Below are 21,959 nucleotides of genomic sequence, written 5' to 3' on the forward strand. Positions count from 1 at the left end.
CCTAACTGGTTTTGCTCAGTGGCTAGGCTAGAGCGACGACCTGCGGAGTGAAGGGTCCCAAGTTCCATTCCGGTCAAGGGCACGTGCCCGGGTAGCGGGCTCGATCTCCAGTAGGGGGTGTGCAGGAAGCAGCCGATCAATGATTCTTATCATTGGCGTTTCTATCTCTCTCCCGCTCTCCCTTCCTCTCTGAAATAAATTATATATATATAATTTTTTTTAAAGGCCGGTTTTGAGACCAGGATTCATTCCCCTTTCCCCGGGCAAGGGAGCGGAGAGCCAGACCCGGCTCCAGGACTGGCACCCAGTCCCTGGTGTTTGCGGACCCTAGCCCGTCTGGTCAGGAGGTAAAGCGCCCCTCCCTCTCCTTCTCCCTGTTTTTTTATTCGCCCCCTCCTCCAACCCTCCTTGCAAAAAGCTCGAGATGCCAATCCTTGATATCATCCCAATTGTATTCAGGAGGTGAATTTTGCTCCAAAGATTTGGCTCCGGAAGTTCTCACCGCACAATTGTCCCTCTCAGGGTCATTTCAGAACGCACCCCAAAAGTACAGGTACTTAAGCCTCCACCCAGCCCCTGGCGTGCGAGTCCCCGGTGGTGGCCCGCAGGTGTGCGACCGGCCGCTCCTCACTGCAGTCCAGGAGCTCCAGGTGCTCGGTCCCCGTTCCTTCCCCGGCACCTGCGCTGCTCCGTGGCTCACCCAACAAATCCCGTGAATCCAGATATTCCCGCCGGAGGTGTCTAAATCCGAGTTTGTCCCGACGGTCCTCGCCTCGCAGCGACACTGGAAGCCTCTCGTGCGAGGTCTTGCCCGTCGGACCCGGAGGGGCGCGCGCCGGCTCGGCCTCTTCCCACGTCCTGGCGGGAGGGGTGTGTAGGCAGGGACCTGCATCTGATGAGGTGGGAGGGGAAGCCGAGGTCCCAATCGCGCTCTCCTGTCTCCCAACCCCTCGGGGAGGAGGAGGGGCCGTACAAGAGAGGGGCTCCCACCCCCGAGCACCCGGCCGCGGGGTTCTGAGCCGTCGCCGCCGCCTCCGGGCTCTCACTCATCCCCGCGGGAGGTCTTGGCGATGGGACCCCGTTCCAGCTCCGGCTTCTTCGTGAGCCGCGCGGTGGCCCTGCTGCTGGCCGCGCTGGCAGCCGCGCTCCTGCTGGCGCTGGCCGTGCTCGCCGCCCTGTACGGCCACTGCGCGCGCGTCGCGCCGTCGGAGCTTCACCCCTGCGGGGTCCCAGACGCCAGGAAGCCCAACCCCACTCTTGAGCCGGAGGTGACGGTCACCCCGGACGTGTGGCGACCCTCGGGGCCCTGGGACCAGCTGCGCCTGCCGCCCTGGCTCGTGCCGCTGCACTACGAGCTGGAGCTGTGGCCCCGGCTGCGGCCGGACGAGCTCTCCCCTCCAGCGCTGCGCTTCACGGGCCGCGTCAACATCACGGTGCGCTGCACCGAGGCCACCGCGCGGCTGCTGCTCCACAGCCTCTTCCTGCGCTGTGACCGCGCCGAGGTGAGGGGCCCTCTGTCCCCGGGAGCTGGAGACGCCACCGTGGGCCGCGTGCCGGTGGACAAGGTGTGGCTCGCGGAGGACATGCAGTACATGGTGCTGGAGCTCCGCGAGGCCCTGCAGCCCGGGAGCCTCTATGAGCTGCAGCTCAGCTTTTCGGGCCCCGTGTACCAGGACTTTAGGGAGGGACTCTTCATCAACCTCTACACGGACCAGGGTGAGCGCAGGTAAGGGCAGGACGGCCTCGGCCCTCCAGGTTTGGTCCGCGGACCAGGAATTGCTGTGATACTTGGGAGCTTGTTCCAAACGCAGACTCGTGGGCCCCTCCCTCAACCTAAGAGATCAGAATGTGCGCGTTAACCAGAGACCCGCAGGTGATGGCGTGGGAGAAGCCGGGGGTGGGGTGGGGTGGGGTGGGGTGGGGGGCTATCTCACCCTCCGCCTTGCCGCCGCTCCTTTCCCGGGGGCCACTCCGCGCTCAGATCCCTCCCTGCGTTGCCTCTTTACCTCTGCGCTCTGTAACGGCTGCTCTTGCAACAAAGATTCACGTCGGGGCTGTTTGTCCTCTTGTTTTTTTTTTCTTTTTGCGAAAGTTCTTGAAACCTTCGGAATGCCCTTTAATTCACCCCCTCCCACCCCTGCCTGGGGCCCGCGTCTGGTTTTGCTAGAGCGCAGCCGCATCCCCCCTACCCCACCCAGCCCTTTGAACAGCTCTGTCAAGGGTCCGAGCCTGCGCTTTTGGGATTCCTCTGCTGGAAAAAAAATAAATAAATAAAAGCGACGACAGACCGCCCCTCTGAGTTTGCAAGCTCACGTAGTGTACATATGTTCTTTTTATACTCATTTGAGATAATGTTTCCCACACGGAATGTTTCCACCTCAAGAACTGCCTGTTGCTACGGCCTGGGACCGCATTACTTGACCTCAGGCGGAAGATATCAAAAATCTTTTTTTTCTTTTCCCCAAACCGGCGATCTCCTTCACTCACGCACTGGTGGAGCATTTGCGGTTTACACAACTGCATGTACTTTACCCTTTATTATTAGAGAAAATGTTCTCAGATGTTCTCTCTGGGAAAGAAACCCACTAGATTACCCCTAATCTCGTGCACTATTTTCAAAACTTCGGGGGTTTTAAAATAAGTTTAATAAGCTGCCTTAGTGATGTGTAACGTTTGTTTTTAAGGACAGTATGCCTGGTTGTTCTCTTTCAAAAATGCATCCGTGCTTGAAAAATTGTTTTTGAAAGGTTTCACATTAGGATGATGTGTATCTGGAGTATGAGCATTGGGAACCTTTTGAATGAACTGTGGGTAGCTCAGGAGGCAAGAGTTTTCAGAGGAAAAATAGCCACACTGTGCACACACATCTCTTTCTGCTTCCTTAATGGGAAGTCTTAATGGGGCTCTGGCCCAGATGCACCGCTCCAGCAAACATGGGAAAGCAAAGTCCCCTTTTCTATTGTGCTGCCAGCCGGCGGTAACTAGAAACCATAGTTTGAGAACATTAAAATTCAAACAGGCAGAAAACTCAATAAAGTTTTACAGATGTTCAGAGGCCAAGGCAGAGCTCCAGATTTGCGGCATCTTAAAGGAGCTGTTGCCTCAGAGTTGTTTTCAGGGTCCCTGCTTCTGAAGCCACAAGGAAATGAGACCTGCAGCTGAGCTTGAAGCCAAGGGAGCAAAGAACCTAAACAAAGTGATGACTTACAGTGAGGCAGATTTTGGAAACCCAGCAGGCACAGCTTGAACCTGAGTCTCTCTACCTCTCTGCGTTTGCTGCCTCCTTCCTGGAATACACATACTGAGTGAGAGTGTGGTGAGGATTTAATGAGGAAGGGGGAGACGGTGCAATGGTAACTACCGTCATTAACTCAGGATATTATTGTTAGGAGCGCCCTCCTGTTATCTGAACTTGGAATCTGCCCTATTCCTGTTACATATGAGTTTAAGAAGATTTCCATGTGGGAGGAAACGGCCTACTGATTTCACATTTTCCTTAGGGTGTCTATAGCTTCCATTGCAGCAGTCAGAACATGTTTACCTCTCTCCTTTGGTGATCCTTTATCACCAAAGATAATATTAGAAGGCCAGTGTTTTTAAATAATTTTACTCAACGCTACGGGAAACGAGAAAGGAAATCATTCCAGAAAATGGTTTTCAAAGAGCATCACTGTCTCTCACTTCTAATGTTTAGAGGCTCCTATGGCTGCGTCCTCCCTGTTCTTGGCCTTTTCCCACTTGGCAGGTTCCATCACATTTCTGCCGCATAGGAGCCACGTTCTGGAGGCCCTGGATTTGTGCTTGTGTCAGGATCTGGTTTCCTCCATCCATGTGTAGGAAGTTGAGAGCAAGATCAAAATGTCAATGTCCCGCCTGGCCAGTGTGCCACAGTGGTTGAGCAGCGACCTATATACCAGGAGGTCATGGTTCAATTCCGGGTCAGGGCACATGCCTGGGTTGCAGGCTTGATCCCCAGTAGGGGGCAGCTGATCAATGATTCTCTCTCATCATTGATGTTTCTATCTCCCTCTCCCTTTCTCCCTGAAATCAATAAAAATATATTTTAAAAAATGTTAATGTCCCTTCAAAGTAGTATTTCCCAAACTTCATCCACTGGCATACTACTATTTAAGGTTATGTCATATTTACACATCTCCAGCCATATTATTTTCTTTAAAAAGTTACTTGATTTAAACAAAAATATTAAGTAGATGTATTAAAAAGCAACTCCATACCATTGACATACATGGAAAACCATTTGTAATGTATAGACTGCAATGGCACAGACTAATATAATAAAAACAATGCTAATAAATTGTACCTATTATTATTGCCTACTGGAGGATCTGAAGGCTCTGAATCTGAGAGCTGCTCTCTTTTTGTTAAAAAGAAAAATTGGAATTAGATGTTTAAGATAAATAACACCAAACAAAGACTTTCTCTTGATTCAATCGAGATGATTCATAAAATTGGAAAAGGACAGTTATGTGTGAGTCAAATCTATATTATAGTGCATCTGAGGGCTACTGAAAATATTTCTCCATCTATACTTTGAGAGATCCTAATTGGAATAGTTGTTCACAAACATTTAATGTGCACCAGAACCACCAGGGGAGCTTATTAAAATTCAGATTCCTGGGCACACCCTCAAAATTTACAGGTCAGTTGTTGAGTGTTTCCTTCCCACGTCCTGTGTGGATCAGGGTTCAGGAACTGGAAGCAGAGCCGCACACAAATGAAAATGAAAAGACAAGAGATAATTGGAAATATTGGGGGACCAGGCGGGCAAGTCCAACTCAAGGGGAAGGACTTCCACCTGTGCTCAGGCCTCACCAAGCTTTTATGGATCTGGGATGCACCCATAGCATAGCCCTTAGGCAGGTGACCACCTGCAACAGGCAGACTAGCCCATCAGCAAGGATTTACATAATAATAAATGGGGGAGTTGTTTCAGCTACCACTGTCTGGACAAACAGAGGTGGTGCCTAGCTCCAACCTTTGCTAGGGCTTCAAAGGCACCCAGCCTTGGGGGTGGGGGGGGGGGGGTGTTCTCTGTCTATGCTTATCAGATAGTGAAGGCAATAAACAGTTTCCCACAGTCAGTATATTCATGTTGATAGCAATATTAAGGTGGGCAACCCAGTGTCCATTGATGAATGAATGGATAAACAAAATGTGGTATATAAATAATATGGAATGTATTATTCAGCCTTTAAAAGGAAGGAAATTCTGAAATATGCTATAACATGGAGAAACCTTGAGGACATTATATAAGGAACTTAGAGTAGTCAAATTCAGAAAGTAGACAGAAAGTAAAATTGTGATTGCTAAGGGCTGGGGAAGTGGGGAGTTGTTTTATGAGGGACATTTTGGTTTCCAGTTTTGGGCTATTATAAATAAAGAGTCTGTGAACAATTGTGTATAGGTTTTTGTGTGGTTGTGAGTTTTTGTTTTTCTGGATAAAGGCCCAGGAGTGCAATTGCTGGGTCATATGATAGTTGCATGTTTCATTTTTAAGAAACTGCCGAACTGTTTCCCAAAGTGTCTATACCACTTTACATTCCCACCAGCAATGTATGAATGATAGTTTCTTTGCTTCTTGGCCACCATTAGGTATTCTCACTTTGTGGGTTGTTGTTTTTTTTATTTTTATTTTATTTTAGCTGTCCTGATAAGTGTATAAGTGATATCTCATTGTAATTTTAATTTGCATTTATCTAATGGGTAATGACATTGATCATCTTATTATTGTTATTTTTAATCCTCACCTGAGGATATTTTCCCATTGATTTTTAGAGAGAGTGGAAGAGAGAGGGAAACATCTATGTGAAAGAAACACATCGATTGGTTGCCTCTTTCAAGGCCCTGACCAGGGTTTGGCCAGGGAGGAGGTACGTGCCCTTGACTGGAATTGAATTAACCCGGAACCCTTTGAGGTATGCAGGCCAACCATCTATCCACTGAGCCAAACTGGCGAGGGTGACATTGAACATCTTTTCATGCTTATTTGCCATCTGTATATCACCTTCAGTGAAATGGCTTTTCATCTCTTTTGCCCATTTTCTCACTGAACTGTTTGTTTTTTTACTGTTGAGTTCTGGGAGTTTTTTAAAATATATTTTATATCTGAAAGGGTTGTGAGATATATGGCTCATAAATATGTCCTCCCAGTCTGTATCTTGTCTTTTCATTGTTATTAATGTCTTTCAGAGACCAAAGGTCTTAATTTTTAATGAAGTCCAATTTATCAATTTTTATAGGTCATGCTTTCAGTGTCATGTCTAGGAATTCTTTATTTATGACTATTTTTTAGAGCAGTTTTAGGTTTACAACAAAATTGAGAGAGAAATACAAAGATTTCTCATATTGTCCCTGCTCCCACACATGCATGGCCTCCCCCACTATCAACATCACTCACCAGAATGTTGTTGTTTTTTCTTTTACGAAAGATGAATGTATATTGACACAACATAATCACCCAAAGTCCATAGTTTACTTTAGGGTTCCCTATTGGTGTTGTACATTCTGTAAGTTTGAACAAACATATAATGACATATATCCATCATTATAAAGTTACTAGGGGCCCGGTGCACAAAAATTTGTGCACTCGGGGGTCTCTCAGCCCAGCCTATGCCCTCTTGCAGTCTGGGACCCCTCGGAGGATGTCCACCTGCTGGCTTAGGCCGCTCCCTGGGGGATCGGACCCAAGCTGGCAGTCAGACATCCCCTGGCAGCCCGGCAGCCCTTGGGGGATGTCCAGTTGCCAGCGGGGAGCAGGCCTAAGCTGCAGTCGGACATCCTTGGTGATGCTGAGAAGGCGGGAGAGGCTCCCGCCACTACCGCTGTACGGGCAGCCGTCAGCCTGGCTTGTGGCTGAGCAGAGCTCCCCTTGTGGGAGCGCACTGACCACCAGGAGGCAGCTCATGCATTGAGCGTCTGCCCCCTGGTGGTCAGTGTGTGTCATAGTGACCAGTCATTCCCAATCGTTCTGCTGTTAGGGTCAGTTTGCATATTACTCTTTTATTATATAGGATAGAGGCCTCGTGCATGGGTGGGGGCTGGCTGGTTTGCCCTGAAAGGTGTCCCGGATCAGGCTGGGGGTCCCACTGGGGTGCCTGGCCAGCCTGGGTGAGGGGCTGATGGGTGTTTGCAGGCTGGTCACACCCCCTTCAGGGTGGGGGTCCCCACTGGGGTGCCTGGCCAGCCTGGGTAAGGGGCTGATGGCTGTTTGCAGCTGGTCACACCCCCTTCAGGGTGGGGGTCCCCACTGGGGTTCCTGGCCAGCCTGGGTGAGGGGCTGATGGCTGTTTTCAGGCTGGCCAAGCCTCCCCGCCCCCCAGTGGTGACCCTCACCACATGGAGGTTTGGCCAGCCTGGATGAGGGGCTGATGGCTGTTTTCAGTCTGGCCACACCCCATTTAGGGTGGGGGGTCCCCACTGGGGTGCCTGGCCAGTCTGGGTGAGGGGCTGAGGGCCGTTTTCAGGCTGGCCAAGCCCCCTGCTGATGGAAGCTCCAGCCTCTCCTTTTTATTTATTTTTAATTTTTTTTATTCTGGGATTTCTTTACCTCCTATAATTGAAACTTTTTAGCCTTGAGAGGAGCTCAAAGCCGGCCAGGGCAGGCAGGAGGGAAGCCTCCTGCCCACTCCAGCTCCGTGGCCACGGCCGGCTGAAAGCAGGTATCTGGGGTTTATTTATATTCTATAATTGAAACTTTGTTGCTTTGAGTGGAGATCAGAGCCCGCCGCAACAAGCGGGAAGCTTGGCTTCCTCCATTATTGGGGCAACCAAGCCTCCTGCTTGCTCCAGCTCTGTGGCTGCCAGGTGCCATCTTGGTTGGGTTAATTTGCATATCATCGCTCTGATTGGCTGGTGGGCATGGCTTAAGGTGTTGTGAAGGTACGGTCAATTTGCATGTTTGTCTTTTATTAGTGTAGATACTGAATATATTCACTTCCCTAAAAGTCCTGTTATCTGCCTACTTATCAGCTCTCAACCTCTGGTATTTTTATTGTCTCCATAGTTTTGCCTTCTCCGGAATGTCATATTGTAGGAATTCATTGTACATATATAATGGCTATATATTATATAGCCTTTTATCATTATGTATTGTGTATACATATATCCTTTTCAGATTGGCTTCTTTCTCTTGGTGATATGCAATAATTGAGGTTTCTCTTTTCATGGCTTGATAGCTCTTTCCTTTTTAGCACTGAATAATATTCCACAGTTTATTCATTCACCTTCTAAGGACATCTTGGTTGCTTCCAATTTTGGCAATTATGAGAAAGCTGCTATAAACTCTGTATGCAGGTTTTTGTGTGGACATGCATTTTTAATACCTTTAGGTAAATACCAATAATTACTAGATTGTATGGTAAGAGTATGCTTAGTTTTGTAACTATAACCACCAAACTGTCTTCCACCAGCAATGAAAGAGAGAGTTCCTGTTACTCCGCATCTTTACCAACATTTGCTGTAAGTGTTCCAGATTTGGGTCATTCTAATAGCTTGTAGTGGTATCTCATTGTTCTTTTCATTTCCATTTCCCTGATGACATAGAATGTGGAGCATCTTTTATGTGCTTATTTGCCATCTGTATAGTTTCTTAGATGAGGTGTCAGTTTAGGTCTTTGACCCACTTTTTAATTGAGTTGTTTGTTTTCTTATTATTGTACTAGGGGCCCATTCGTGCACTGGGTGTGTGTGTGTGTGGGGTGGGGAGTGTCCCTTAGCCCAGCCTGCCCCCTCTCATATACTGGGAGCCCTCAGGTGTTGACCCCCATCACCCTCTGATCACCTGATCGGCCCCTTGCCCAGGCCTGACGCCTCCGCCAGGGGTGTCAGGCTTGGACAGGGGACCCCCATCTCCCCCTGATCACTGGCTCTGGCCTCCGCCCAGGCCTGAGGCATCTGGCCCAGGAATCATGCCTGGGCAGGGGACCCCCATCTCCCTCTGATCGCTTGCTCCACCCCTCGCCCAAGCCTGACGCCTCTGACCCAGGCTTCAGGCCTGGGCAAGGGGACCATCATATCCCCCCAATCCCAGGCTCCGCCCCCCGCCCAGGCCTGATGCCTCGGCCAGAGGAGTTGACCCTCATCATCCTCTGATCACCAGTCACCGGATCGGCCCCTTGACCAGGCCTGAGGCCTCCGGAAGAGGTGTCAGGCCTGGGCAGGGGACCCCCAGCTCCCCGCGGTTGCAGGCTTCGCCCCTGCCCAGGCCTAACTCCTCTGGCTGAGGCGTCCAGCTCGGGCAGCAGGGACCCGCAGCTGCAGCGGCCCCGTGATCGTGGGCTCCGCTTTAGGCCCAGGCAAGGGACCCCTAGCTCCCAGGACTGCCAGCTTCGACCGTGCCCAGCTCCCATCGCTGGCTCCACCCCTACTTCCTGCTATCACTGGCCAGGGTGGAAAAGGCACCTGATTCTTCGATCATGGCTGGGGGGCAGGGCAAAGGCGGCCCCAGGGCCGCCTTTGCCCTGCCCCCCAGCTCTTAGCTCCCCCCTGGGTTTCCGATCACTATCAGTGGCAGGGGGCTTCTTCCTGCTTTCCCTTTCGCCTCCCTGCATTGTGCCTACATATGCAAATTAACTGCCAATCATAGTTGGCAGTTAATTTGCATATAGCCCTGATTAGCCAATGAAAAGGGTATCGTCGTACGCCAATTACCATTTTTCTCTTTTATTAGTGTAGATTTTAAGAAATTTTTTTGTATATTTTGGACAGCAGTACTTTATAAGATGTGTCTTTTGCAAAGATTTTCTTCCAGTCTGTGGCTTGTCTTCTCATTCTCTTTATATTGTCTTTTGCAGAGCAGATGTTTTTAATTTTAATGAAGTTCAGGCTGTCATACATTTCTTTCATGGATCATGTCTTTGGTGTAGTATCCAAAATGAGATCATAATATCCAAGGTTATTTAGGTTTTCTATTCTATGTCATCTGGTAGGAGTTTTATAGTTTTGCATTTTACGTTTATGTGTATCACCCATTATGAGTATGAGTTAATTTTTGTTAAGGTAGTAGGGTTTTTGTCTAGATTATTATTTTTTTTTACATGTAGATGTCCAATAGTTCTAGCTACATTTGTTGAAGAGACTATATTTACTCCATTGTATTGTCTTTGCTCCTTTGTCAAAAGTCAGTTGACTATATCTGGGCTCTTTATTCTATTCCATTAATCTATTTGCCTGTTCTTTTATCTATTCCTATTTTACTGAGAATTTATTATGAATAGCTGTGGATTTTGGCAAAAGTTTTTTTCTGCATCTATTGATCATGTGATTTTTCTCATTTAGTTTGTTGATGTGATGGATTAATTGACTTTCTTTCTTAAACTTTATTTTTATTGTTGACACTATTACAGATGTCCCCATTTTCCCTCTGGCCATCACCATACTGTTTTTGTGTCTATGGGCTGGCATATATGTGCTTTAGCTAATTCGCTCACTTTCTTTCATCCAGTTCCCCCCTCTCCCCTCCCCTCTGACAGCTGTCAGTCTGTTCCACGTATCCACGCCTCTGTTTCTATTTTGTTCGTCAGTTTATTTTATTCATTAGATTCCACATAAAAGTGAGATCATAGGGTATTTTTCTTTCTCTGACTGGCTTGTTTTACTTAGCATAATTAACCAGTCTTGCATACCTGTGATAAATCACACTTGGCTATGGTGTATAATTCTTTTTAAAGATTGTTAAATTAAATTTGCTAATATTTTGTTGAGAATTTTTACATCTTTGTTCATGAGAGAAATTGGTCTATAGTTTTATTTTCTTGTAATGTCTTTGTCTAGTTTTGGTATTAAGATAATGCTGGCTTCATAGAATAAGTAAAAGAGTATTCCCTCTGCTTCTATTCTCTGAAAAAAGATTGTAAAGAATTGGTATTGTTTCTTCCTTAAATGTTTGGTAGAATTCACCAGTAAACCCATCTTGGCCTGGTGTTTTTTGTTTCAAAAGATTATTAATAATTTTATTTTAGCCCAGCCGGGTGTGGCTCAGCGGTTGAGCGTCGACCCAGGAACCAAGAGGTCGCCGGTTTGATTCCTGGTCAGGGCATATGCCCAGGTTGTGGGCTTGATCCCCAGTGGGGGGCATGCAGGAGGCAGCCGATCAGTGATTCTCTCTTATCATTGATGTTTCTGTCTCTCTTTCCCTCTCCCTTCCTCTCTGACATCAATAAAAAATATATTTAAAAAAATAATTTTATCTTATAATTATTAATTATTGATTCAATTTCTTTAAAAGACATAGACTTATTCAGATTGACTATTTTTTCTTGTGTAAATTTTGGCAGATTATGTCTTTCAAAAATTGGTCCATTTCATCTAGATTATCAGATTTGTGAGCAGAGTATTACATAGTATTCCTTATTATCCTTTTAATGTCCATGGGATCTGTGGTGATGTTCCTGCTTTCATTTGTGAAATTAGTATTGATATAGTTGAATTAATATCTACCATAGTCATTGTTTTCTATTTGTTGGCCATGTTCTTTGTTCCTATTTTGTCCATTCTCTGCCTTTCTTTACTATGTTGAATTTTTCAATCCATGAACACACATGTCTATCCATTTATTTAGATCTTTGATTTATTTCATCAACATTTTATCATTTTCAGCATACTGCTCTATATTTATTTTGTTAGATTTACATGTAAGTATTTAATTTTATTTGAGCAATTATTAATGGTATTGTGTTTTTAATTTTAGTTTTCACATGTTCGTTGCTACTAATAGAAATACTGAGATTTTTATATGTATCTTGTATCCTATGACTGGCCAATCTCACTTATTAGATCTAGTAGGGCATTGTTGTTTTTTTGTTTGTTTTTTTTTGTTTTTATTGTGTGTGTTGTTGTTTTTTGTTTTGTTTTTTTAGATTCCTTGAGATTTTCTAAGTACGTAGATCATCATGTCATCTGCAAATAGAGAAGTTTATTTCTTCCATTTCAGTTCATATGCTATTTATTTTATTTTCTTGCCTTATTGTTCAGGCTTAAACTTCTAGCACTGTATGTAATAGAGTAAGATTGGACATGTATGCCTTTTTTCTAATCTTAGGGGGAAAGATTTTAGCCTTTCACTGATAAGTATGATGTTAGGCATACGTTTATATTCTTTATCAAGTTGAGGAAGCTCCCCTCTATTTATACTATTTCTGAGAGGTGGATGTTTCGTTTTGTTTTTTCCATAATGAACGAGTATTGGTTTTGTCCAACATTTTTCTGCATCAGTTGGTATAGGATCATGTAATTTTTCTTTTTTTGTCAATTAATATGGTGTATGGTTTTAATTGAGTTTTTGAATACTGAGTCAGTCTTTGTGTCCTCTCAGTGTTTGATAAGAGCAGTTGCTATATAGTAAGAGAGAGTAGTAGAAAGAAGACTAGGAAGAGAGAGAGAAGGAGAAATGGACAAAACAATCTCTTTCATTTTCACTCTCTTTCTTCTGACCAGGTGTGCCCTTGAGACAAATTTTCGTGTGAAGGTCATTTCTTATGAAATGTTCCTAGGAAAAACCAATGGGTGAATGGGGAAGTATGACTTGGAAGAGAAGGAGGCCGACACAGGGTATGAGAGCAACCAAAGTTCCTTGGAGCAGAGTTTTGGAAGGTGTGAGCCACACCTCAAAACTGTCCCTATCAGCACAGAAGGGTCATTGTTCCTATGCTGAGGTCTCCTCCATGGCAGGGCTGATGGGCAGCCATATATGAGTTTCCATTAGCATGGATCCCACTGTGGCTCTACCCTGGTGATTGCCTGAGATCACACCCCACTCAATTTTCAGCCCTACACAAGCTATTTGCAGCAGCTTTTCCATATGAATGACCTATCCTGGCTCAGGCTTCAGACCTTCCTAAAATCTCTCAAACAAGCAGTAGCTGGTGTCAACGTGCCCGATACCTACCAACAAAAGGCCCAAGACTGGGCACTAGCACCAGCCTGCCTTGCTTCACAGCTTGGCCTCACCTGGGCACTTCTAAGCTCAGTACAAATAACAGCCATCTGCAGATAGCTCTGTAGCTCCTGCTGGGTGGCCCCAGGCAGTGGCTGACTTTGCACCACCTGGAAGGTCCCAGAGCCAGTGGAACACTTCAGAGAACACCAAATTACAATTCTATACATCCACAAGTGACACACTCAAGGGGCAGACTCAGTGAGCACCAAAGCCCCACTGAAGCAAGTCCTTCTCTATACGAGTGTTTCCTGCACAGCAGCTCTTCCACTGTAGTCACAGCCAATTGGCCTGGAGGTCAATTCCTTCCAGTGATGCCAATAGCAACCCAGGCTCAACTATAACAAGACTGTGCACACAGCCCACACAGGGGTGCACTTAAGGTGTCCAGCTCAGGTGGCTGGGGAGGCTGAGTCATGGGCCCTACAGGACACCTACTACACAAGGCTACTTTACCAATTTCAGGAGACATAGCAGCTCTACCTAATACATAGAAACAAACACAGGGAAGTAGCCAAAATGTGGAGACAAAGAAACATGTCACAAGTGAAAGAACAGAAGAAATCTCTAGAAAAAGACCTAAATTAAATGGAAGCAAGCAAACTACTAGATACAGAGTTCAAAACAATGGTTATAAGGTTGCTGAAGGGTCTTAGTGAGACTTTCAAGGTACTTAGTGAGACTTTCAAGGATCTTAATGAAAATTTCAAAGGCATGAAAAAGGTCCAGTCAGAAGTGAAAAATACACTAACTAAAATGAAGAATAATTTACAGGGAATCAACAGTAGAGTAGAGGATACTGAGAATCAAATCAACAATTTGGAACATTAGAAAACAAAAAAACACCCAATCAGAAGAGAAAAAAAAAAAAGGTGTTGTAAGTACCCTCTGGGACAAGTTCAAGTGTACCAACATTTGCATTATGGGGGTGCCAGAAGGAGAAGAGAGAGAGCAAGATATTGAAAACCTATTTGAAGAAACAATGACAAAAAACTTCTTCTAATTGGTAAAAGAAATAGACTTACAAGTCCAGGAAGTACAGAGAGTCCCAAACAAGAGGAACCCAAAGAGGCCCACTCCAAGACACATCATAATTAAAATGCTAAGGGTTAAAGATAAAGAGAGAATCTTAAAAGCAGTTAATTACCCATAAGGGAGTGCCCATATGACTATCAGATGATTTCTCAACAGAAACTTTGCAGGCCAGAAGGGATCAGCAAGAAATATTCAAAGTGATGAATAGCAAGGACCTACAACCAAGATTACTCTACCCAGCAAAGCTATCATTTAGAATTAAAGGTCAGATAAAGAGCTTCACAGACAGGAAAAAGCTAAAGGAGTTCATCACCACCAAACCAGTATTCCATGAAATGTCAAAGGGTATTCTTTAAGAAGAGGAAGAATAAGATGAAGAAGATGAAGAAGAAGAAGAAGAAGAAGAAGAAGAAGAAGAAGAAGAAGAAGAAATAAAAAATATGGATAATAAAATGGCAATAAATAAGTGTTGCACTGGCTCTGGGACCTTCCATATCTATCAACAATTGTATCTAAAAATAAACAATATCAACAATTGTATCTAAAAATAAACAAGGAATCTAATGAACAAAATAAACTGATGAATAAAATAGAACCAGAGGCATGGAAACATGGAACAGACTGATGAATCTCAGAGGAGAGTGGGGGGGAGATTAACCAAAGATCTTATAAGTATACTAGGGACCCAGTGCATGAATTCATGCACCTTGTAAGGAACTGTGGGCCATGAGGCTGTGGTGGGCACAGGGGTGGGTCTTGGCCCATTCTCCATGCCCTGCCTTGTCCCTCCCGCTGCAGCCCCTGGTCCCCTGTCTGCCGGCAGCCCCACTCCTGCTGCCACTGCCGCTGCTCTCATGTGCTGATGGCGCCGGCCCCGCTCATGTCCGCTGACAGCTCAGAGTGATTGGGGCCCAGTGCTGGCAGCAGTTGCGAGCAGGGCTGGCGCTGGCAGTGGGTGCAAGCACAGGTGGGACCACGGCGTACAGGAGCAAAGAATTTTCAGTAACCATCAGGGGCTCACCCAGATGTCAGTGACCAGCGCCCCACCTTGGTCTGGAGCTCCTGCTTACTTGTTCCACCATCCCGCCATAGCCAATACCCGCCATGTTCCACGCTCTGTCGCCTGCGGCTGAAGCCTGCCATGTTCCACGCGGGCCCCCTGGTGGTCAGCGCACGTCATAGCAAACGGTTCTTCGGTTGTTCTGCTCTTCAGTCTGTTTGCATATTAGGGTTTTATATAGATAGATATGCATTATCTATGGACACAGACAATAGGGTGGTGAGAGCCTGGGTTGGGGCAGGAACCAGGTGGAAGGGGACAGTGGTGGGAAAAGGGGAATATCTGTTATACTCTCAACAATAAAGATATATATATATATATATATATATATATATATATATATATATATATATATAAACTGGAAAACAAACAAAAAAAATGTCCTTATTAGGAGCAAAGGAGTAGGAGCAGCTTTATTTGGGACGGATTAAGGTGAAAAACAGAATGATCAAAATCAATCAATTTGTGTAGGTGTAGAAAGAGCATTCTGAAAATTGAAAGACTTCCCTCCAGCCACTGTTTTATCTAAGAATCTGGCACAACCCTCAGGGTATGACACACAAGAGAGAAGTTTGAGTAATATTAGGAAAGAATTGAGAAGTCTCAACACAAGGTCAGTGAACTCAAGTTCCAGGCACATGATGTCATTGATGTCACAGAAAAAAGAGGTCATTTCATTATCCTATACAAGTATTGAACCCATACATTTCATACAGCTGATGGTTTTGCCATCAAAGACTTAGATCCTGCATCATTTGAAAACCAGTGTAACCAGCATATTGAAAAAACACACCTCATGGTTCAGCAAAAATACTGCCGTGTTTCTTCCACAGTCCTTTCACAATTTAGTCTCTGGGGTAATCTTTCCTGCTCCTGCATGAATATTTTAGTAGTCTAGAATTTCCTGCTCATTCTTAGGTGGCAGATGATCTGTGGTCACTGAGTGACAAACACTGTCCAGATGCAGAAAATGGAAAATCAATCCAGTCCTGCGTGATACTCAAAACTTTGAACTTAACTTTCTGTCGGATCTCCCTCTTTCTCCCTCCACCCTCACTTCTCCAAGTTGGGCCTGGCTTCAGGATAGAAGCCTGCAGCAAAGTTGGGGATAGTGGCCCTTCCATTTCTCCACTTCATATTTCTAGTCCTCCTCTTCCATCTTGAGAGCTGCTGTCTTAACCCCACCAGATCCAGTGGGACTGCAGGAGACAAGGAGGGGGTGACACACAGGGAAGTTTTTACTGGAGCCAGTCCTCTTGTCATTTCATCTCACTTGGGTCTAGCAGACGCCTTTTTCCCTTGAGATGTCATTTCCCTGGACTCTTCAGACTTTTCTCACTGTTTTTCTTTCCCCTGCAATTCCCTGGGCCTTGCAGGATGTTTTTCTGATTTTTCTGTTCTGATGGTCACTTGTGACTCCTTCCTTAGCCCCTAGACCAGTGATGGCGAACCTATGACACGCGTGTCAGAGGTGACACGCGAACTCATTTTTTTGGTTGATTTTTCTTTGTTAAATGGCATTTAAATATATAAAATAAATATCAAAAATATACATCTTTGTTTTACTATGGTTGCAAATATCAAAAAATTTCTGTATGTGACACGGCACCAGAGTTAAGTTAGGGTTTCTCAAAATGCTGGCACGCCGAGCTCAAAAGGTTCGCCATCACTGCCCTAGACATTGAGTAGTGCACCTCCAAGTTCCTCCAGGTGGCTCTATTGGACAGAACCCAAGACAGTCCCCACACTGGCTCATTCCAAGGAACACGCATACATCCCCTGCCTGGGACTGACCTGGGTCCCAAGGCAGCAGCGCCCTTCTGATTCTGCCTCCAAAGCAGGCAGTTCTCCTGCTTTTCAGATTCACACCTGGTAGGAGTGAGACTCTGGCCAATGCCAATTTCAACTTTATCAAGAGTCGGTTGGGCGCCAGCCTCTGAGTCTCAGCCTCAGGAAACACATCTACTGACTTCTGAGGGATCTTCTCCCCTTAGCTCAGGGTGAGAGGGTTGCACCTCCCCCCAACTCCCCGAGAGCAGGAAGGCTTGGCAAATAATGCCGTTCCTCCACCCCCAGAAACCTCTTCTCTGATTTTTTTCATTTCCATTTCCTGACACTTTTTTTCTGTTCTTGATAGCGCTGAGAAGTCCCAGGGGGAGCCCTCAGGTTCTTGGGAACATTTACTTTGAAAATCTTCATAACATGGTTTGGCACCTTTCTTTGGAATTTTGTTGTTGTTCATCCTCACCCGAGGTATTTTTCCATCGATTTTTAGAGAGAGTGGAGGGGAGGGGGTGAGACAGAGAGAGAAAAACATTGATGTGAGAGAGACACATCTATTGGTTGCCTCACACATGAGCCCCTACCAGCACCAGGGATTAAGCCTGCAACTGAGGTATGTGCCCTTGACTGGAATTGAACCCAGGACCCTTCAGACCACAGGCTGATGCTCTATCCACTGAGCCAAACCAGCTAGGGCAGAATTTTACATCTATTATTATTGTTGCCTGGTGGAAACTTCAGTTAAGATCCTATTACACAAGTAATAAACAAACATGATTCATGGGCCAATCTTTGAACCACAGTCCAGTGGTATAACATCTGTCTCTACTAAATATTTTGAGTGTGTCATTTAAAAAAAAATTGGGGACAACTCTCCAAAGAGTCTTATTTCATCTTTGACCACTGTGTTATTTAGCACTTGTTAAGTAGAGCTGTAATAGAATAATTTGGAATGAAATACCTTACTGAGTGGATATTTTTTATATGGTGTAGTTTTATCCCCAAGGGCATCAGTGGTCTTGACAGCTAAGACCTCTTCCAGCACAAGAAAGGGGTAAGCCCACTGCTGTACAAGAGGGCAGGAAAGAAAGTGGCTTTGCAATCCTGAGCTGCTAGGAGACAAACTATCCCAAATTAACTCCCTCACCAGCTGAGCCCTCTAAACCCAGACTTCATAGGCACCATAATAGCATGTTTCAGCGAGGTCTGAAGGGAGGAGAGGGTGGTGGATGGTTCTATTTTCTGAGGTCAGGATATCCTTACAGGGTTGCTTGAGTCCAAAGCAGAGAGAAGGGAAATAAATACCAGTCTTTGGCCCCCAGATGTAGCATAACCAAATCGTATGTGTTGCTGGTTGGTTCTGACCTTTGCAATTAAGATTGAGAGCCAGAAAGACTCTGTATTTTGCGGGGGTTTTCTCCATTTTGTTTGCTTGTATAAAACCAGGGTGGGAAATAGTTGAGTAAAATCCAAGAGCGTTTCTTTAATTTCACTTCTCCAGAGACCTGAATATGAAACGGAAAGGCACTTGCTTGGTGTTTGATTTGTTAAATTGGTGAGTCTAAGCGGCTGTCTCTTAGCCTTTTTGAACCTGTAGCCTGTTTTGGTGCTTACCCATTTCCTGAAAGAGTCTGATTTTCTCCCTCCTCCACACTGTGCAGCCTCCTTGAGATTTACATGCTTTGTGAAGTTATGGCATCAGAGAAGATGTTATCAAGCTTTAGTTTCTATAGTTTTTGTTGCACAAACAATAGGCATTTGTAGGCCTTCCAAGTATATAAGCGTGACTACATAATTGGATGTGCTTTTTCACTCTACATTGCACCTTCTCATGCTAATGTATCACTGTTAGTACAAAACGTCCGGCAATTTCAGAGAGCCCGCAGATCTGAAGCTCATGTGTGAGCTCTCAAGGGACTGTTTCTCCCAACCCTACATGACCTCGTGGACTCTTTTGCCATCCTGTTGGATGTCTTTAACATTGTTAGAATCAATTTTAGAGTTGTAACTGGACTTAGTGATCACCTAGTCCCATCTGTGAATTTTATGGAAATGAATTCCCAAAGAGTTTAAGCAATTTTCGCCAAGTTACACCACTGTGTTTGCACCACAGACCCTGAGCAAGAACTCAGGTCGCTGAATTCCCTGCTCAATATTCTTTCCACTAGATTTTCAATTGCTGCATCTCCCCTACTGTATCCCATCCCTTTTAAAGATAGCAACCAATGCTACAAAACAAGCAAATGCCAATGTAGCAAAATCTGCAAAACTACTTTGTAGAATTTATATACTAATATCAAGCTGCCTTTATATTATAGTATCTCCAAAGCTGAGAAAATACTTATTCAATGGATATGAACCTACCTTTTTTTGCCAAGTACTGTAAATGATACAGAAGAAAAAATACGTAACCCTTAACTTCTGGTAGTTTAAAATTTGTTGGGTAGACAGACATGGTTCATATTCAGCTTGTGGTCAACTGTGACCTCTGGAACCTTTTAAATTACATTCGTAATTAGTGATTTCCAGCCTTCCACCACTACCCTATAACTTATTCCTCCTTGAATTCTTCTGTAGTTCATTTATAGCAAGAACAATTTGTGAGATTGGAAGGAATATAAAATAATTCAAAGATCATTTGTTGGTAAATTTAGTTATAATAACATGGAAGCTCAAACAACAATAAAAGATAGGTAGTTTTGTCATTTTTTAGATGGGGAAACTGAGGCTCAACAAGAACATGGGACTTGTTCAGGACTGCTCACTTGGTAGTAGATGGAGCGGAGTCTTGTGGCTGAAGTTGCTAGTGTGAGAGCCCACAGGCCCAATTCCAGTCCATGCTAGCAAGAGTATAATAAAGTGGGGAAAAGCAAGTAGGGCAAAATAGGCTTGTTAAAAATTGTATTTTTGGCCCTAACTGGTTTGGCTCAGTGGATAGGTCGTCAGCCTGCAGACTGAAGGGTCCCAGGTTCGATTCTGGTCAAGGGCATGTACCTTGGTTGCGGGCACATCCCCAGTTGGGAGTGTGCAGGAGGCAGCTGATCGATGTTTCTCTCTCATCGATGTTTCTAACTCTCTGTCCCTCTCCCTTCCTCTCTGTAAAAAATCAATAAAATATATATATTTTAAAAATTGTATTTTTGTCACAGTGAGGTTATGAACACATCAAATTAGTTGACTGTGAGAAGTTTTTGAACATGCCAACTTTTGTGTGTGTCCTTCCTAAAGCTGTGTGAATTTCTATGTGAGCAAGGGCCTTACCACTACAGGAGGAATCCACAGAGGTAGGTGATGGATGGGCCATGCTCCCTCGAGATACCTTTGTTTAATTCATGTCTCACTTACCTAAGAATGGGGCCTGAAGCAAGAGTAAATGCTAGAGACATTTGGTCTCAGGACCTCAGGAGAGAAAAGGAATATAACCTCCACGATTGTTATCTAAAAACTAGTGACCCGGTGCACTGATTTGTACACATTGAAAGGAAATTAATTAGAAGAAAGATTCGTGTGGTAATTACATTACTGCAAAAAATTACATGTCAAAATAGTACATGTGATATAGTATTATAAAATTAAAATACAAATTATTTTAATAGTAAATCAGACTCAGGGCCAACAGTGCCCCAGTAACAACATAACCCATGACCTAAGGTGGAATCGCGCGGGCCCTGTGAGAAATGGGGCTCCCTCCTTTCTGGTTCCGGAGTGCAACACCCGAGAACTGCCGCTGCCAAGTCAGCAGCTCCTGCATTGAGTGTTTGCCCCTGGTGGTCAGTGTGCATCATATGTACCAGCTGGTCAGATGGTTCAACAGTTGAATGGTCATTTAGCCTTTTATATATATAGATAGGTTGTCAGGTCAGGAGTCTGGGAAAATGGGGCAGATTTATTCTGAGGAAAAGGTTGTTTGCTAGGACCCACCTGTTAGACACAGGCAGTTTTTACAAGGGTGAATCTTGTTTGCTCAGGGTACTCTTGTCCTAAGCTTTTCCCTATAAATCACTAGTGCACAGTGGGATAATGTCATTTTTTGTAGTTTTCCATGGAGATTGGGGGAAGGAGCAGTAAGGGATTTGATCAATCTATCCATATATAGGATAATTCAAAAAGTAAAATGCAGGTTGTTTTGTTTAAGCATTTACTTACATTGCTTATCCCTCAAGAATGTTCAAAATAAAACATTTTGTATGTTTCAACCAGGAAGAAGAGGGAACATGTGAGCAAAAGATAAAAATATAGACATGCTCCAGCTGATTTGCATTTCAATGGAAGATAAAAGCAATAGACCATTCCCAAAACAATAATTCCATTTTAAAAAGTACTTGGTTTTCAAAAGCCTGGCATTGCATATTTGTTATTTTTGTTCCTATTTTGTTTGTAAAAGGTTTTAAAGGCATATGATGTAATGAAGTAAATATTATTTTGTGGTTGAAAATTAAATAGTTCTTTTGTATTTTGGTCTTGTGAGAATTGCAGTGTGTATGTGTTATGGGGAGGGCAGCAAAGGAAATGAGGGGAAAACATTATAGCTCCTTCCTGTATATAATTATAAGTCATAATACCTCAGTAGTTTTTTCTCCCACTAGTTTGGGATAAAAATAAATAGGGTTCCCCCCAAAATGTATTTTAGGGCCCTGTTAGCATCTCAGATGGAACCAACATTTGCCAGGAATGTTTTCCCTTGTTTTGATGAACCAGCTCTGAAAGCAACTTTTAATATTACAATTATTCATCATCCAAGTTATGTGGCTCTCTCCAACATGCCAAAGTTACGTAAGTAATGTTTCCTCTCTCTCTCTCTCTCTCTCTCTCTCTCTCTCTCTCTCTCTCTCTTTCTTTCTCTCTCTCTCTCTCATTCTCTCTTTCTCTCTATATACATATATATATTTATATTTATATATATTTATATATATAGTATATATCTACTTAACTCTGTAATAGCTTTCAAATCAATAGCTTTTCTATGCAATATGCCGGTAGTGTATTATAATTAGGAAGATCAGTCACATGGGATATGTGGCGGCACCCACATTTTGGAGATAATAAATCCTGTTTCTTTTTTAAAATTAAATTTATTGGGGTAACATTGGTTAATAACATTATATAAGTTTCAGGTATACAGTTTTATAA

At 44.4% G+C, this 21,959-nt stretch overlaps 1 protein-coding gene across 1 annotated transcript in view; it reads left to right on the forward strand.

Moving 5' to 3' along the window:
* Nucleotides 1-1,008: 1,008 nt before the first annotated feature.
* The window catches only part of LVRN (laeverin), a 61,341-nt gene continuing 40,390 nt past the window's right edge, over nucleotides 1,009-21,959 (forward strand). Inside the window, exons 1-2 of the mRNA XM_081088740.1 lie at nucleotides 1,009-1,726; nucleotides 21,460-21,602. Coding sequence (XP_080944866.1) covers nucleotides 1,071-1,726; nucleotides 21,460-21,602 — 799 coding nt within the window. The 5' untranslated portion in view covers nucleotides 1,009-1,070. The remainder of the gene's footprint in view (nucleotides 1,727-21,459; nucleotides 21,603-21,959) is intronic.

This window comes from Myotis nattereri (genome assembly GCF_964212035.1).
Source record: "Myotis nattereri genome assembly, chromosome: 4".
Taxonomy (NCBI): Eukaryota; Metazoa; Chordata; class Mammalia; order Chiroptera; family Vespertilionidae; genus Myotis; species Myotis nattereri.